This window comes from Branchiostoma belcheri, unplaced genomic scaffold (genome assembly GCF_001625305.1).
Source record: "Branchiostoma belcheri isolate BF01 breed outbred unplaced genomic scaffold, Haploidv18h27 scaffold3, whole genome shotgun sequence".
NCBI lineage: Eukaryota > Metazoa > Chordata > Leptocardii > Amphioxiformes > Branchiostomatidae > Branchiostoma > Branchiostoma belcheri.
The window spans coordinates 4,364,285-4,382,913 of NW_017803909.1; the positions used below are offsets into that span (position 1 = coordinate 4,364,285).

The 18,629-nt window shown below is 40.3% G+C and overlaps 4 protein-coding genes across 7 annotated transcripts; 2 read left to right on the forward strand and 2 right to left on the reverse strand.

Moving 5' to 3' along the window:
* Window positions 1–453: 453 nt before the first annotated feature.
* On the reverse strand, window positions 454–6,133 carry LOC109473613 (serine/arginine-rich splicing factor 3-like). Of its 2 annotated transcripts, XR_002140431.1 has the most exons (4): window positions 5,913–6,132; window positions 3,305–3,556; window positions 2,490–2,984; window positions 455–1,718 (listed from the first exon to the last, which is right to left on the reverse strand). XR_002140431.1 is itself a non-coding variant. In XM_019773538.1 (3 exons), the coding sequence occupies exons 1-3, from the start codon at window positions 6,008–6,010 to the stop codon at window positions 2,639–2,641; spliced, it is 696 nt and encodes a 231-aa protein (XP_019629097.1). In that variant the 5' UTR covers window positions 6,011–6,133; the 3' UTR covers window positions 454–2,638. The 2 variants fall into 2 exon arrangements, 1 of the variants encoding a protein (XP_019629097.1); XM_019773538.1 differs by having other exon boundaries at window positions 454–2,984; window positions 5,913–6,133.
* Window positions 6,134–6,146: 13 nt separating this feature from the next.
* On the forward strand, window positions 6,147–11,957 carry LOC109473604 (uncharacterized protein C20orf96-like). Of its 2 annotated transcripts, XM_019773523.1 has the most exons (12): window positions 6,147–6,308; window positions 6,715–6,904; window positions 7,312–7,472; window positions 8,258–8,316; window positions 8,486–8,540; window positions 8,800–8,844; window positions 8,988–9,087; window positions 9,356–9,513; window positions 9,840–9,941; window positions 10,334–10,372; window positions 10,896–11,104; window positions 11,250–11,957. In XM_019773523.1, exons 2-12 carry the CDS (start codon window positions 6,748–6,750, stop codon window positions 11,308–11,310), a joined length of 1,146 nt encoding a protein of 381 aa, XP_019629082.1. In that variant the 5' UTR covers window positions 6,147–6,308; window positions 6,715–6,747; the 3' UTR covers window positions 11,311–11,957. The 2 variants fall into 2 exon arrangements, with proteins under 2 accessions (XP_019629082.1, XP_019629083.1); XM_019773524.1 differs by lacking the exon at window positions 10,334–10,372 and having other exon boundaries at window positions 6,148–6,308.
* An 85-nt stretch (window positions 11,958–12,042) lies between these two features.
* Window positions 12,043–14,875, reverse strand: LOC109473621. The gene is made up of 5 exons (XM_019773548.1): window positions 14,818–14,875; window positions 13,750–13,881; window positions 13,192–13,328; window positions 12,728–12,859; window positions 12,043–12,564 (listed from the first exon to the last, which is right to left on the reverse strand). The coding sequence occupies exons 2-5, from the start codon at window positions 13,866–13,868 to the stop codon at window positions 12,431–12,433; spliced, it is 522 nt and encodes a 173-aa protein (XP_019629107.1). The 5' UTR covers window positions 13,869–13,881; window positions 14,818–14,875; the 3' UTR covers window positions 12,043–12,430.
* A 168-nt stretch (window positions 14,876–15,043) lies between these two features.
* Window positions 15,044–17,914, forward strand: LOC109473623 (protein SYS1 homolog). 2 transcript variants are annotated; one of them, XM_019773554.1, is made up of 5 exons: window positions 15,044–15,412; window positions 15,759–15,964; window positions 16,315–16,382; window positions 16,631–16,670; window positions 16,847–17,914. In XM_019773554.1, exons 2-5 carry the CDS (start codon window positions 15,803–15,805, stop codon window positions 17,045–17,047), a joined length of 471 nt encoding a protein of 156 aa, XP_019629113.1. In that variant the 5' UTR covers window positions 15,044–15,412; window positions 15,759–15,802; the 3' UTR covers window positions 17,048–17,914. The 2 variants fall into 2 exon arrangements, with proteins under 2 accessions (XP_019629113.1, XP_019629112.1); XM_019773553.1 differs by having other exon boundaries at window positions 15,056–15,158; window positions 16,847–17,144.
* The last annotated feature ends 715 nt before the right edge of the window (window positions 17,915–18,629 follow it).

Consider the following 18,629-nt stretch of genomic DNA (forward strand, 5'->3'; position numbering starts at 1 on the left):
AACCCGAAAAAAATTCAGTGCAAAAGAGAAACCCAGATAAAAAAAAGCCTAAAAACACGCTAAAAATACCCCCAAAACCCAAACCTCTGCTTGGAGAGTAGCAATTCTATACAAATGTAAAGGCAACAATTTATAAGTGGCCACACATATAACTCATAAGGCGTGAATGACGGAAACATTTTGGGAGGAACTGAAAGGAGGGAAGAAAGGAGAGAAGGTCGAGTTTCAAACGATTTTGAGGGAAAAAGAAGGAACGATAATACACAAAAAGGCAGAAAAGAGGGAGAAAGGGTAAGAAAAAAAGGAAGATAGCATGAGGAAGGCAAATCAAGAAAGGGGGAAGAACTCCTGGTGGAGGACTGGTTCTATTTGCTTATTTGCAGTGAGATGTCTGCAACTTTCACACCTTTCTACCAAAACACAAACACACAAATGAGCAACCAACAAGACATGCAGTAAATAATATATATGAAGTGTTTAATAATATTCATATGATTCCCAAGTCTTACATACTACATTATGTACATATGGCATTAATACCTGCATAATATCGGGTGGCATTAGATTTCTTACTCTACACTTATTGACGGACATTGATTAATTTCACTGATAATGATATCCAATACTGTATTTTCATATTTGCAACAACAGACATCTGCAGTTCCAGAGAAGTCATGTAGAGGACTTACCAATCTGTTGCTAGTGAGTCTGAGAGCCCTATGAAACTAAATAAGATAGCATCAAGGCTACCTTTTAGACCATCCAACAGAACCTTACCAAATGCACTACTCAATTCTGTGTTCCATTTCTAGTAAATAGCATGGCAATGCCAGACCTAATCAGAGTTAGTATGTCTTACTGATAATGTGCTGTCTGGACATTTACATAGGATATAGTGATAGTATGTTAGAATGTAGTTTATTGAGTACAGTTTCCACACAATCGTGAGCTGCCATGGAAAATACAAGTTCAAGTGGAGTTCCCGATGCAACAAGAAGTCGTTCATCTCAGATCACAGCACAGCACCTTACTGTCCAAATTTGTTGTGTGTACAGCACACTGAAAGATTCACTACTATGACATGACTTTCTGACTGAAGCATTCTCACTTATCAACTACTACAGATAGGGTCTACAGTTAAAGCCCTCCTTCATGACTTGTGATGTTGTCTGCCGTTCTCTGTAGGAGCTCCGGCATCAGGATTGCTGTGGAGAAGACGGTTAGTACGCACAACACCGGAGGACAGGAAACACTGACAAATACGCAAAATGAAAGCAAAAAGCATTTTATCAAGAGGAGGAGAAAAGAGTGGAAGGAAAAAAAAACACTAGATTGCAAACGGCAAGGGAAAAAAAACAGATCTTTTTACTGTAATTTCTGTATGGATCCACCTGCCTTTTGAAGGGCTTTACGACCTATGACCTGCTAGAGTGAGGCCTGCCTGTCTCCCTTGTGGTGGGAGGGATGCTGACTTATCTGCGTTGCCTGTTCACTATGTGATGCTAGGTGGGACAGGGTGCGAGGTGCGTGGCACAAGGCACCCTCGTTGTCCGCTGGTCTAGTTGGGAGAAGTGGGGTTGGATGGTTGAGAGAATTGGTTGTGGGGGTTGGGCCTCAGATGTCGTCTGGGTGGTTGATTGGCAGGGCAGTTGGGTTGATTGGTTGCCCATTTGTTGGACGGCTGTTCGGTTGATTTGGGGGGCAGGGGAACATGCCTCCTGTTAACGGAATGTTATAGCAAGATCATCATCACAGTACACAACAAAGGACAGTCTTGGGGCTTCCTGACGAACAACTACAGGTTCCACACTCAGTACCTGCTGCACAGAGACGTGCCTACTGATTTGGACAGGTGAAAATGGTTTCATACAACAGCCAATGTACATGACTACATCAACCTACATTACGGACATCAAGCTGCACTATTCATAAAATATTTCAAGGTTATGCATCAAACATCTATTAGGCTGACATTTTTGTTTGTGAAAACAAAAAGATGAATTTCTTTCCTCGCTTCATTTTGGTCATTTTGATAAAAATGCAAGGCATTGAAGCGAGCGCCAGCAGAGGCAGTGCAGAATGCCAGACTAAGCCACATAGACACCACCAGGTTCCCTTTATGAAAAGTAGCAAAAAGTTGGAAACACTTTTAAACCCACCATCATATGCTGGTTAATAAGTACATGTATAACAGCTTCCTCTGGAAAACGGAGGAGACATATCCAAGACATTAAATTAAATGTAGAAACTTGGTTCTGTGTAATGATACCACGATCATTATCTTTGCCATCCAAGAGCAATCCCTTGGCTCATTATATATACTTATCATATGCCTATAACAAACATTGCATGCTTGGCAGCTAGATAGATATTACACATACACACACATGCACACACATACTACACAATATTTTGATCAGCAGTGCTTAATGATAAAAGGAAAGCACCTTTCCTAAGTAGTAAGAATGTGGAAGTAAACTATGCCATACTTTTAGTACAAGATGGAGTCCAGCTCTGCGATGAGAGGATGGTCGGACAGTCCTAACCAGTCCTAGCTTGGCAAGGGCCGAGCAGCATAGCCCCTGCCCTGCAGAGTGGGAATCCCATAAGGGGAATGTGAACCTTGTGTCGTCTGTCTTCAATCTTCGTCGATCCCGTTGCTTCTTCTGTCGGGGCTGTCCACGTTGTTTTCCTGGCCGTCCCTCTCTCTGGACGGAGACCGTGATTTGCTCCCATCACTCTCACTTCTCCCCCTGCTGCGTTCGCGCTCCTTGCTGGGGGACCGTGAACGTGAGCGTGATGATCTGATTGGTGCTTGCTTCTGAGACCCTGACCTGGACCTCTTTTTCCTCTCCTTAGATTTGGACCTTGACCGCCGGTCTCTTGACCGTGAGCGGTCTCTGCTGTAGCTGCGACTCCGCCGCGGGCTGCGACTCCTGCTGCGTGATCTGGATCTATACCTCTGTCGTCTGGGAGATCGAGATCTGGAATATCATTAGACATGATGTAACAACTACAAGAACTTGTCCTAAAAAAAGCCTTCTCAAATGTGTATGATGCAACATTTGTTGTAACAACTACAAGAACTTGTCCTAAAAAGCCTTGTTGAATGTGTATGATGCAACATTTGTTTGTACACTTCTTAAATGCAAGCATACCAGAACAGCTCACAGGAGAGATTTTCTGGCCTTGGTCCAACTGATACCCGTGGTGAGTCAATACTCAGCTACAATGACACATGCATTAATTCCACACAGCTAGCAGGAGACATTGATTATTCTTATGTAACTCCTAACAGCCCTACCTGGATCGTCTGGACCTGGAGCTGTGGGAGTTGTAGCGGTCGTGTGACCGTGACGGGGCGGGAGGTGGCAGTCCCCTGCGGGACGGTCGCCTCATCCCGTGTGAAAACTCCACCCTGGCCCGGACCCCGCAGATCATCTTCCCGTTCAGACTCTTGACCGCGTCTCTGGCGTCTCGGTGGTCCTCAAACTCCACGTATGCAAACCCCGGGGGGTTCCGCGCCACCCATACATTCCGCAGACGCCCAAAATCACTGCACAGACAATAGAGGGATCTTAGAAGTACATCAACAAATCTCAGCTGTATTAAACAACGGTACACTAGCCATTTTACATCCTGATTATGTATAGGTCTGGGCCTCTGGGGGATATCCAGAGCATGCCATTGATGAACAGAATTGTTAAGTGGTTTGGATGCGTTGACTGGTATTGCGATGGCATTGACTTGTCTAGTATCACATACAGTACAGCCAGACTTGTCAACATATCCACTCACAGAGGTAAGCCAAGAGGACAAGATGGCAGTCTGCCAGAACACCAGATGTGGAGGTGTGCCAACAGATCTGCTGAGTGTGGGAACAAGCTAGTGACTGCACAGGTTTATATCTATAATTGACTGAGACACCCACACACAAAGAAAAACTATTTAGCAGAGCAAGTAGTTATGTGCAGATGGATGGATCAAAAAGCTACAGTTGGAGTTTGTGTATGTCTGGGGGCTGATGTTAATTTTTTGTTTGGATGATAATTACATGTACATGTACAATGTATGTGTTGTTATGACTATGAGAAAATCTTTGGAACTCAAACTCAAAGAATGGTACAGCAAGCAAGTTTGAGATTTTTCTGCCCAGAGATTTACACCTTTAAAAAGTTTCTGGCTCATTAAAACTTTTTAACCTTTGTTGGACATTGGGGTTGATGACCGATAATGGTAGGATTCTGAAAAGTTGCAAAGCAAAGCACAACCATATAAGTGGCTAGGGATGCAATTATTTGCAATGAACAGGTGTTGTCTAACAAGGCCTCTTTGTTATGTTGTATTTTGGAACTTCTGCTAGAAGGTTCCAGAGTCCAGACCAGCCAGCTTTTATCATGACAATATTTTAAACTTGAAAACTTCAAAGCATTTTTATCCACCAGGGCAAACAAAATGCAAATTGGTCTCATGCTACCTGTTACCTGTTTTCCCCAATGCAAACATATTTGTACAAAGACAAAGGGTGATCTATTGTCTGCACTGACATGTCCCAACAGACCTGACAAACTTTTGCCAAGTACAAAACTGTATGTGGACAAGCCACTTGGAACAAAGCTCTTCTGTCTACCCACCACTTATGCTCACAGCATTAACAAGTAAACATTTCTCCAGGGTACACAGGTTGAGACGCTGCCAGTGCCAGGTAATTCATTCTCTGTTCAATAACCCGAAGGACATTCTTGAAACCATCATTCTTCTGTAGTTGCCCCGCAGGCTGACAAACTGGTTGAAAAATGTCCTTCACAGACAAGAATGTGATCATGAATCAGCCTGGGGGCAGGCGTGCCTACTGAGAACCAGTCTTTGTCTTGTCATGTCTGTACACCAACTCACCTACATCAATAGGACTGATAATTAATTTAAGAAAACTAGAAATGGATCAAGTCTTAAAGCTTTAACATTAACTCTACTTACTGATATTTTGTCAAGCAACAGAGACATTATATGTCCTTGGTTGAATGAATGAATGAAAAAAGACAATTTGCACCAGATATGATGAATAAATTATAAATTCCTAGTAGTAGTTAGTCAGTGATTTACCAGAAAATCCTGTATTGCAGTACTCTATAAACTTTAAAATATTCATGGAGGTAATTTTAAACTGCACCATGTGTTACACAATTTACCAGGAACATCTTCTATTGCACAAAGCATGTCACTTCAGATGGAAGAAAGAGGGTCCCATTCATGTCTAATCAAATAGGTTATTATCATTAATCATAACCTCTAATTAATGTGGGGGCGGGTCAGGTACTCAAAGAAACCACTTGGGACATTGTGTACAAACTCCCTTGTGTACAAACTCCCTGCTTTATACTGTAGTAGTTATCTCCAAGCAGATCTCTTCGGGAGGCAAGACACTTTGTTGGCTTGGCCGTATACAGTTGGACCCCGAAGAGATCTGCTTGGAGATCATGAGACTATGCTATATAGTCAGAAATAATTTGACACTCTTCAATGTTTCAAATTATATGGTACACACGTATTTCATTTATGTCAGTGCACTTGTAATCCCTGAAAATACTACTACCAACTTTACATCTGATCGATCCCCTGTTGCACCAGGCTATGTTTAGGTCCGGCGGGAAGTCCCTTCTATATCCGGGAGACCGTGAATAGGGGTCCGGGGGAGGAACTGCCACGTAAGCTGTACTTTATAAGCTTTACCGGCATTGTCAGGCCATTGCAGGTTCCTTTCAGAACGCTTACACGGTCGGTGGTTGACAGATTAAGACAATAGGCACCCCCAGTGTCACTATATAAAGGGCGTTAAGGTTCACTTAAGGCCGACAAAAACCACATGTTCCCGGCAGGTATTGTCCGCCGACCAGCTGGGTGCAACAACTCACCTGAACCGCTCCTCTATCTCGTGCTTGGCCGCTCCGGGCGGCAGGTTTCCGACGTAGATCTTGCAGTTGAGCGGACCGTGGTCCCTGTAGTGTGACATGCCTATGCCACTCCACAAATACTGTCACTCGCTGTCGAACTTGGCAAATATTTTGCTGCATAAAAAAGAAGTTAAAATTTCTCTCAGTCGCAAAGATGGAGGACGCGAACGGCGCACGCAAAGGATGCTGGGATGCACTAATCAGGCATGCGTAATGAGTCGGTTGCCATGGTTACAATTTGATTTCTATCCAAGATGGCGGCGGGTCTAGACGTGAAAATAAACACAGATCACGATCCTTGAAGACCATATATCTCAGTTGCTGGCCACGTTTTCCCCATAAAGGGCAGTTTATAAGGTAAGAACGAAGAAGAAGAGTTGTCTTTTGTTATGGGATCGTCAGGGATAACTATATTAGGCTTGTTATAAACAAGGAGGTTTAAAGAATCAAACTTCACTTGTGACCTTAGGCTAGCTAGATCCCTGGACACATTTCAACTTTTTACAGTGGTATTATGCTGGCTGCAAGCTGTACAAATGTTATTCATTTGAATGACTTTAGAGTAGAGTACTCTGTAGCTAAGGAGGCCTGTGAAGTCCCGTTCACAACAGCTCAGTCTGTCAGTACATTAGGTTGAGTATGCCCCTCCCACTTGTCATTTGAAAGTACATGTAGCTAGTTAACCTTAGTAACTTAGTGTTGTAAACATGAACCAATTTTATGATATTCCTTGCTTCAAGATCAATCTTTCTTGTATCCATAGATCAACGGACGTCACTAGCAGAAAGGCGTTGCCATGGCCGAGCCACAGCCGGAGGATGACCTGCTCAAGTCGCTGGAGTCCAAGTTCTCGGCCATGTTTGACTACACGCAGTGGCAGAGAACCAGAGCTGCAGTCGCCAGTGCCAAGTCAACCAAGACTAACAAAACTGTAAAGAGTCAGGCTACCTCATGTAAGTCGGACAGCGGCTAGGGATAAGATCACACTGTAACACAAGAGAAAGAGGTAACTGGAGGGTTGACTCTGACCCCCGGGATCGAACCCTTGTCAGCTCACAACCAGTGCACTAACCGATTAGGCCAAAAGGTCCAGGACCCATTGGGCTGGGTAGTTAGTGGTGCCTATATACTCACTGTTACAATGTGTAATATAGAAGTAAACTTCTGTCCTTTATGTGGAGTACAGTGTACTAGAAAATGTGTACAGATATTGACACCTTTTATCTGCAGTTGTGGAATGCCCTTCTCTTCAAAATACATCCCATTAAGTCATAAGTGTCATCATGGGCATCACGCAATGATACAATGTCATTCATTGTGTACAATGTCATTTATTCTTTCATTGTATACAATATTGCAGCCCGAGTCACACCAGATGAAACCTTGGACACACGGACAGTTGGCACAGCCTGCTCCTCCACATGTAAGCACTCCTGGAACAGGAAGGACCTGTACCACATACTGGATGAGAAGGCAGCAAAGGAAGCCAAAAAGAAGGAAATAGAAGACAATATCATGAAGGTAAGAAGGAAACAAGTTTCACCAACATGTACGTTGGTCAGATCAAGTGCAAAAAAAAAAAAAAAAATTAAGACAAAAGAAAATGTTGAGAAATTATCGTCGATGTAAAATGTTATGTGGATAAACTGACTATCCAAATTGAAAAACATCCTGAACTAGATACTTCAGGCTGAAGTATCTACCAGTATAAGTCATATTTGCTTATCGTGATGCCATTCAGGTTTTGGACTTTAAACACTAAATGGTTATGTCTGTTCCAATGATTTTAATGCCTCTGATTGTGTTAAATGAACAGCCAGAAAAAGTAGCCATATGATTGTATGTCAAGTAGTTGATTATGTTCATTAAACACACACCAGTTTTGACAATGAACCTAAGATGCCTTGCTTGCCTGTTGCATGCTGCTTAAGTCTCGGATTAAGGAATTGCTAGAATACTCGGCAAGTAAACGGGCTGACAAGCTCTTCCAGGATTCTAAGGATGTTGACATAGAGATGTGTAAAATCAGGACATTACAAGTAAGTGCTGGGTGTTACTGTGTTAGCTGGTGTTGTGGTAGATTACCTGTGTGTATTGTTTAGTTCCAGAATGGAACTTTGGTGAACACCATATCAAAAACACAAAGACGTTCAGCAGATACATTGTGATTTCAAGATCACTTGTGATTTCAAGATCACTTGTACTTTTCTACCATTTTTTTTAAATCATTGTAATATGTAAGAGAGGAATTAACATCACTTTTGACAAGACTTGTGCTTTAAACTTTTCCCTGTCCTTTCTTACAGATGAGAATAAAAGCAAGAATGCAAACCGTGGATGAGTACACCAAGAGATACGAGTATTTGTATCCTTTTGCTTCTGCCAATCATATATGCATCGCTTATGACCACTTTTATAATCATCACTGTCTACTAGAATCAGTTGGTTGGGTAGTAAACTCCCATTTGAGCCAAGGTGGTTTATTTTGCTCAATAATATATGATGGGTTTTCCTTGACTTTTTTTGATCACCAGATTGTCAGAAAATAAAAAGTTGCAAGCAGAAATTCAGGGAACAGAAAAACAGACTGTAAGTACACACATGGTTTTCAGTAGTTCGTTACAAATTTGATGTTTGCAAGTACTCAGTGATGAAGCCATGTTTGCAACTAAAAACATTTCAATTTGAAGGATACAGATTGACCTCAGTTTTGCTATGATGAAGATTGCGTCCTTGATTATGCCTACATCTTTTTTTAAGATGTGGTAAACAAATAGTGAATATTTTAGCATTAGTTGGTAATTACATTTTTTCATTGTATATTCTTTGCATTCATTTTGTTCTACAGCATAGAGACACAACAAAACTCCTTAGAAAATATGAGAAGTGTCGGGTAAGTATGTCATCTTACCTGCTTCTTGGTCCATTTCCCTTTTCAGTGGAGTTTATGTCGTAAGTCATTTATAGTGGCATGTAGCTATATTTCTTATACATGTACCACATATTGAAGTATGGAGTTCTGACTTCAATCTCTAGGGGGCAGTATCTACAATCAATAGCAAGTTTCACCAGGACCTGGAGTCAGCCCAGGCAGATCTCGAGGAGACAACAGAGAGGCTGAACAGGGATCTTGAAAGTAAGATATAAGATTCATAGTTCTGTTGTACCTGAGTTATCATTGGTTTAGCTTGTTCTCGCTAAAATATAGGAAGCCACAGCTTCACTTGGAAGTAAAACCAAATTGTGTTATGAAATTAAAAAGATAACAATGTTAGAGAACCATGATTGAATATTACATACTCTTGTAATAGTTACAGTTGCATCACTTATCAAGACTGTTAGAAACTGCAGTTTGTCACTTTAAAAATTACTTCATTGTGTTCTCTTCACCAAACCCTTTGCAGATCTTCATGGTGAGCTGAGGGCAGTAGAACACAGACTTAAGTTGAAACAGGAGGAACTCCATGTACTGGTCACATACAAGGACAAGGAGTACCCATCTAAGGCTCTGAAAATATCAGGGCTTGAGACGGAACTTAAAGACTTGGCTGCAGAGCAAGAGGTTTGTAACTTTCCCTTTAAATCTGCAGAATACTATGCATTGTATAACAACAAGGCTCACTTTATGCGGCTAGAGTTTGACTGTGACTATAGTATTTAGTCCAGAGTCATGTAGGAGATATGAGGTCTAAAGCAGACATTCTTAAACTACTTTGGAAGACCAGACAACTTTGTTACATATAGCTCTAGGAAGATCATGATAAAATACTATACTGCATAGTAAAACTTATAGAATAAGTATGCTTTGATGTGCCTTACAGCTTAAAGCTCAACAGCATTTTTATTCACAGATGTTAGGCCGAAATAAAAGTACTTATTTCCCCACAGGAGGAGTTGTCTGAGTTGAACAGAATCATCCACATCGAGAGAACAAGTTTTGAGAGGCAGAAGGTTGCAGATAACCAGGCTATGACTTCCAATGTCACAGAGGTAAGGATTAGACTCTTAACATTTGATATTATTACAAATTAATATTTGAGCTTCAGCACACTGAAGTAGCCATTTGGCTACCAATGGTTATGGCTTAGGCAGCAGAGGTTATATAGCAAGGTGTTGTGGTGATGGTATTCTTTCTTTTAGGAGACATGTACCGGTATTTGGCATTTTCTTCCTCGAATTTGATTTCAAGGCACATAGACTCTATACACAGATTTTATATAGGATGTTAAGTATTAGGATGTTAATTCCTCCATTTACCATGCTGTGGTAAGTACCCATAATGACGTTTATCTATTTTATCACAAGCACACAACATGACATGCTCCTACAGATACTAGGAGTGCAAAATCACAGACTGATCCTTTCTGATTTCCCCATGACAGCTGATACACCAGGCCCTATCTGACAACCCTGATGCCCAGGTAGTGTAGTATCATCCCCATGTGTCAAATGGTGGAGGAGGAATACTTACAATGTTGTAACTGACTACTAACACCATGGTGATCATGCCAGAGGTTCATTCAGGTTTCCGAGTTTGGCAGTTGTCAGTTATTTCAGGGTTTGGTAATTTTTACCTCCCCAACATGAAAATCCCCTATGCCTGCAGCCTTGTTCTTAGGTCTTGCTAACTTTTTCTTCAGTTTGTTCCAGCAGTTTAACAAGTTGTTATACTAAAGAATGCATGAGGTATCTAAATGTGCATGACATAAAAAGTTATGGGTTAAAGGTTTTGTATTGCAACAAAGACTGAATTTCTTGCAAGTCACACGTTTAGCTCAACAGCTAAACCTTATCAAACTGCCAAACAAAACCTTTTTTTGTTAGCAACAGGAAAAAAGATCCCTAGTGGATGTTGCCATGTGAAAACCAGTAACCAACAGAGGAAACCCACATATTGCCAGTTTTGCTCCTGCCATACTAACTGTATTCCTCATCTCTGGCTAGAAATCCATATCAGCCATGCACGGCAGCCTGAAGGACATGGCCTTACAGAACGCTGTCATGAAGAAAGAGATAGAGGTGCATCGTGGGGAGAGGGAAACCTTGAAGCAGGACATCTTGCTCCTGGAAGCTGAGCTAAAACAGCTCATCAAGGATCCCAAGTCACAAGTCCTTCAGCAGATCTTCCCCCACTTTTTCCCAAAGGAACCAAAGTGAGTTCATTCACTCGAAACCTTGTCAGAATCAATATTTTTAGTGCTACATATAGTTTTGCTATCAACATTTGCACCTGTAAACCTTAACTTTGTTCAATTTTGCTCATTTTTGTAACTATTTGTTTTATTATCATTTCTGCAGATGTACCCCAGACATGGATGTGGTCCTGGACATCCCCACACAGGAGTACCTACCTATCTAGAAGGGCAATTGATAGCAGTTTTTTTATAGTATAAAAATGTGTGGATAGCAATGTGAAAATTTGCTAGATTTAACTCAGTGAAAATTATATAATGGATATTTGTACATGCTTGATTATTTTGACTACATATCACTAGATATTATTGGTACTAAATCAGCTGCTATATTGTTTTAATTCTGAAGAAAGAATACCGTCCAAAATTATACTAATGCAGTATGACTAATGCTTTTAAGAAATGCAATCAAATTTTTAAAGATATTTTTAAGTAAGAGAGCATTTTTTTCAGCATCATTCTATCTGAAATGCTCAAATGTAAATATGATAGATAATATACCATTTCATATTTTTGTTGTGAGAGCCAGTTTTCCAACAATTTTTCAGGGGGAAAATTTGTTACATGTAATTTGTGTTACATATCATACAGGTATATATGCTGAAAGCAATAAATTCATGTGTTCACAGAAAAAATCACCTTGTCATCGTCTCCTTTGACTGATAATAAATATCATATGGAGATAAGAGAATATTAATACCAAATATCAAAGACTTGTCCCCTATCTGTGCAAGATTGATACCTTCTGGCCTGTTTCCTAAAAGTATAGAATGAAGATCTGATCATTCATGTTGAGAACCATAATGCCAATCTGCCAAAGTTACTTCCAATCCTGAAGATGTTCTGCAGTATGCAGTTCCAAAAACCTACCTATTGCATGGATCAATGGAGGCAACAAGAAGGGGAGAAATAGAAGTTTATTGGAACTCATATTTGTGCCTATAATTCACAATCATAGGAATATCATACATGGTAAGACAGGAATACACCCCAAGTGATAAGTCTGTCCTCTAACACCATCTGAGTGAACCGTGACGCTGTCAGGGACAGTTACCGGTAATCAACAGCAGCAACCAAAAGGGCTTCAAGATGATCAACACACTGTAAGCATTCCAATCCAAACAATCTGGGAGACAAGCAGCCTGCAAAACAACCACTGTCATGATCCTGACTTGTCCCTATTCCCTAATGCACTGTTTTCTGTCAACAGATAATACAATTTTCAGACATAAGGCTCTATGGGGTTGTTGTACACCAGAGGTGGGGCTAGACTGTGATATGGGTGGTTCATTTCCACTTGTTGTTCTCGTAGTCCCACTTGGACGCTAGGCCTTCTACAGGGTTGTTGCGCATCTGTAGCTGCCTCTTCATCATGGCCTCCTGCCACTCATAGTTACACGTGGAGGGCATCTCAGGCATAGCTGTAGAGAACAACAGGTGATAAGCATCACTTCAACACAGGGAATAGGATGACATTCACAAAGACTGACAGGCTGTTCTTTTCATATAGACTATACTACATATGTGCTGTAGTAGGACAAATAAACTTTCCCTGAAAGGGCTTAAGGAAGTGGCCAGACTCACCATACTTCTTCTGGATGATATACAGAACGAGCGTGAGAGCAATGATGAGGCTCGTGCCGCCAACCACTGTCTTCCACTCTCCGGTCGGCGCCTCAATCTCAGCCAGACTCTTGTGGAATTTGAGGCGGTACACTGCAAAAAAATAATGTGCAATGCATGTGAGAATCACTGCTGGGTATAGAGGGCTACCAAATGTACTGCAAAATGAATACAGATAAAGATGTTTTGGTTAAGGTATGGTTCTGTCTTGTCTAACCACTGGTACACTAATTTTGGGCCATAACAAAACAGTTAATCCCAGCTTGTTTCCATTCATCTATAAAATACTACAGAATCCTACAGAAAACTATTCTCTTTACATGCCTGATAGGTGAAAGAAACGTATATGCTCCATCAGCAAATAGGATGCAGTTAGTAAGCAGTTACTGTTAGCATCAGCCTAAAACAATGTTTAAGACACTCACACTGCTTGAGCTCTTCGTCTGATAGACTGTTCCAGTCGCCGGCCTCCTTTGTCTTCAGTGCCTTCTGAGCGTCGGTGAGCTCACTCACGTATGGGACATTGGGCATGGGGAAGTCTGGCCGATCCTCATAAACATTTCTGATTGATACGAAGGGACAAGATAAAACTTTAAAATACTTGACATATTTGGAGTTATATTTGTTCAATTTGTACTTAATGCTTTATCGACATTATTATTACATCATAAAGATATCTAAGTTTTGTTGTAATACCTGATAAAATGAAGACAACCAGTAATAATGGACCTTAAGGCCAAAAATGTTCAAAAGAGAATAGTTACATTTTTCTAACTTGAACGTAATGCTTTATCATTAATATTACATGATAAAGACATCTAAGTTTGTTGTAATTCCTAAAAAAAATGAAGACATTCTATGACGAAACTCAAGGCCAAAAATGTTCTAAATAGAATTTAGCTGTTGATTTGACTTTTACTGGAAATACTTTGTACAAGGCCAATATCCACTGGTACTAATCAAGGTAAGATTAAAACCCTGACCTTGGGTTGATCTGCCATGCCGGCATGCCTCCACCACCACCACCAGCCCGGGCTAACGAGGTAGAGAACGCTCTCCGTGCCACCAGCCGGGGGACTGCACGCATCAGCTGGTGTGCCATGGTTCTTCTCCTTCTGAAAAAATATATAAGATATCTCTAACCACAAGTAAATACATTGCATTCTCAACAATATATCTATTGCACTGTATTGTACAGTCTAACAGCATACAACAGTGAGTATAACATCTTAGATCAGCAAACTTCATCATAGCTCTCTTCAACAGATGAGGATGATTACATTATCATAGATACATTTGCAATATTTGTCGATGCAGTTGAGAGAAAATTGGGTTTAATTCAATATCAGGAAAATTTCGAAATTGAATGCAGTACAGGGTCGACATTGAAACGATGTCAAATGATGGAGAACAGGTTTTTTTTTCTACCTTTTTTGTGTGGCACAAATTATTGTTTTGGCATCGACCACTGTTCATCAGACTAATTAATTTTAGATAAATTAGAAGTTCTGAACACAATCACTCATGTCAGCAAATTTATTATTGATGTACATAACGCTTCTTCTTTTCAGCAGTTAAAAACACGTCCCGAAGTAACATACATGTATTTTCAAACGCCAAGGTCAAGGTCCATACAGTAGTTAAGAGGTTGTCAACATGATTTATGATGGATATAAAAAGGAAAATTTTAATGTGACGAATTGAAACCGACAAATGGCAAAGACACCCGTTTACACCTTTGTGGACTGAAAACGTACCTGATAATATGATATTCACAAACGGACAGTTTTGAATGCTAATCATAAGGAACATCGGGAACCAACCAACCAACGTAACCAACGTGCGCTACGTGCGGACAGACCGACCGGCAAAAAATGCAGAACCTCAACAAGGTCACACATTCGTAGCTCATCTCAGGAAAACAACGACAGGTAGTGAGATTTCACTTTGACTTACAGGTTTTATAAGAACAGACACATCTTTGGTATAAAAAATCGTGACATAACATATTGCAATTTTCGAGAATAACGAGGAAAAATTGACGACTTTACCTTACACAGTCCCGGAAAAAATGGCGGTCCTCAGTTAGTGACCGAACGCAAGGGCTGCTGGGTAAGATTCGTTTGACGATAAAATATTTCAAAAGCTTCTAATAATGTTTTTAGAGCAATTTTATTAATAACGAATATCATAAATTTGCTTTGTATAATCTTGTAAATCACAAAATTTACAGTTTAATCGTTGTGAACTGTTGTGAAACTAGTTCAAAGGTCAAGAATGTAGTCACCTGATCAACTCAGAACCAAGATGGCCGCCACGTTTGCAAATGTTTTTCTATCGGACATCACCAACTTTTGGAGCGCTTAAAAGTTAGGGAAAACTTCATCATCAGGTAACATTTGGCAGGGAACTGTTGACAAGTATATATAGCATCGGACTGAGGTAGGAATGATGGAATGGTTGGACCAGAGATCGCAGAAATGACTGCCGATGTCCCGATTGTTTGTGTGTTGTGTCACCGTTAAAAAACGCATGCCAGGTCACCGGTCTGAGTCATCGTCATCATCCGTACACTGACAGCTGGTGCGACGGAAGGCGTGTTGTCGTACCCTGCTTCAGAGACATCTGTGTAACAAGAAGTCTTAGGTAAGGGATAATGTATGATCGTTGGACGGACGGCTTGGCCGTTCATATATGCCGGTCTCAATTTGTACCAAGTTACTTGTTATATAATCAAGGAGGTTCAAAAAGGAAGTAATCAAATTATGAGGTTATACTTATAGCCATGGCCTGTAGCTGTATTCATAATTAATAAATGCATTTACTGTTTGATGATGTATTTTGTTGCTGCTTGCTGTTCAGTGTACATGTACATGTGCTCGTAAGGTTTGAAGTGGAGAGTAGGAAATATGTCACAACTTTCGGTTATGATGTACAAATTACGTATCTCAAAATGAATTTCTCAACGTCTTTCCCTTTGTATGATCCACAGCTGAATAAAATTTGAAGAAGTGAGTGGTCTGGACTCTGGAGAAAATGGCTGGTCACTTCAGAAGTTACGTGTGGGACCCGACCCTCATCATGCTACAGATCATCACGGTTCAGAGTGTGTTCTACGGAGGACTGGGACTATGGATATTCGTTATTGACTTTTTTGCGGACGAGAGTAGATCGCTGGATCAAATATTTTCATATGAGGTAATATTGAGATTGCTTTGTTTGCAATGGCCAGGTGTTAGTGCATTCAACACAGGTCAACACATACAAGCCTTTGTTGTACATGTAATTACATGAATTGCCGTAATTACATGTATAACACAATGTCTGATTTCAATCTTCCTTTCAGTCTTTTTTGTACTTTTTGTTCCTTTTGGACATCACAATGCACTGGTTGAGAAATAAAGCTCTCTTAGCTGTAGTGTTAAATGTGTGTCACAAGCTTTTTTGTTAGTCTGACCAAGGAAACAAAGGCAAGGACCTATTGTGATTGTTATTGTAGTTGTCATCCTGATGGATGTGTATTGAACCTCACATCTGTCACCCTACAGCTTCTAGACTTCAGATCATCCCGAGGAAGACTTATGATGGCAGCATATGTACTAAATGCACTTACAGGGTAAGAAACTTTCCTTATTCTTCTGAACGTATTGCCAGTCAGTTATACTCTCCCACCTATTGATGTATTGATCATGATAATTTTTAATGTTCTTTGATCTAAATCAGTACTTAGGTCTTTGAATGATAAGAATTGAATAAATTAATGCAGTTTGTTGATAGACATCAGATTTTGTCAGACAATGCTTACTATACTAGTACATGTACTTCTTAATTGCTAACAATACTTGATTTTTTCTTCTATTTCAGGGCTTTAGGACTTTTATTCATAGTAGGAAGAGCAAAACAGGTACATACTGTTACCTCTCATTAAGTTTGTATGAATACACAGATGTATCATCTACATAATATTCTCATAGCTGATATAGTGCATTTGATAATTAGGATTTTCTGAACTGTTATTTCCGACCCTGCTGCAAATGTAACTCATGTATATTTATGATTATGATTCCCTTTCCTTCACAGTGTGTAGACTTCACAACTACAGCACATCTCTTCAACTTCATAGGCTGCTGGATCTACAACCAACATTTTCCCACCTCCTTAGTGTGGTGGCTCCTGAACATTGTGTGCATAGCCCTCATGGCTGTCATCGGGGAGTTCCTCTGCATGAGAAAAGAAATGCAAGCCATTCCTGTTAGCATAGGTCAGAAGGTAGACCTATGACATATCCAACAAGCGGACCCTTTTTGTGGCAGACTTTGTGAAATAAAACTCTACACAATATCTGTTTCTGTGTCTGATGGACAACAGCTTCAAATGAAAGATAAAGGACAAGTACAGCCAACACAGATGAAAGCTTTGCGGAAGAACATAGAAATGGACCTCCTCTCTCCTCCCTACTTGGCACAGTTCATATGCTCAATAAAACAGACTGAAAACCTTTTCCTGGATGTTTTTACTGCTACTCCTATGTGTTAAATTTGATGCTCAGGGGTGTTACTACTTGTACCATGTTTTTTTTTCATGTACTGTTGTGTCATTAAACGTGGTAGATGGTAATAGAGAGTTACTGCAACAAGTAAAAAGCACTTGCTTATTCTTTTCACATCTTTAGACATTCTATGATTATTTTACATTCGTTCAGCTGTATTCCGCTGGTATGGTTCAGAAATTTCAACAGTAATGAGTTGAACTTGCCCACAAAGTGTCCATGAGAAAGAAAGGAATATTGCAATTAAAAGTGGGAGTGTGGACAAGCTGTGTAGTATCATGTGCCACACCCATTTGTACTTGAGCACTGTATTTGTATAAATAACCAATCCTCCCATATATTGAGGATATGTTTTGTAAAGTTATCAAATATGATGTACAGAGAGTGTATATATATCTAACAAAGTACAGAACACAATGCAAAGGGTCCTTCAGTGAGATAGTCAAGCTTTGAAATTGGCCCACAGTAGTATGTTCAAGAATATATGAATGGTTGGATGCCAACAAACAAATGAAGGACCTGTTTATATCCATGTCTGTACATGTGTATGGAATCAGTAGGTATTGATAGCTTGGTTCCTGTACAGGTTGAAATAAATACTTAATGTGTTAATGTTAGTGTTTCAGTCTGTGCTTACTTCAAATCAAGGAGCTACATGTACATGTACTTGCTTCAGTGGGGTTTCTGCAGTACAGGTAAAACTATTCTAAAGTATGGTAGAACACACAAAAAGAGGCTATCGTGCATATATATATACATACCTGCATATCAATCTTATCAGCTCATTTTACAACGGAAAGCTACTGGAAAGCCAAGGGTACAGTTGATAAATGGGGGAGGGGGGCTTTCGTCCTACACATCTTCCCGACTAGAAAGTAAACATGATCCCAGGTGCCCCCATATCCATGCGCGGTGTGAAGGTCAGACCTAACAACACACGTCCCCTTACACCCACTAAAACTGCTAAAAGAACAGATTTTGATCAGCATGGAAAAGAAGACCCTGTCTGTTCATTCTGCCCCAAAGAAAAATGCACCAAAATCTTTCAATGATTGTTTTTCAAAAGGTGATAACAGCGGACCAATTTCTTGTCCCCTCATGGGTTGTTCAACTGAAGTCTTTACCATAGGTTCCCTAATTTCCCTATACATTGGCAGAGGTTCTCTTTAATGCACACGTGTACGCTGTGCTTATCTTCCACTTAAATTGGAAAGTTTAAAAAACAGCGAGGCTGAAGATTTTGACAAACACTTTTATTCAAAATAAATAAAAAAGCTAATGGTTCTCTTACTCCGTTATTGTGTTTTGATTACT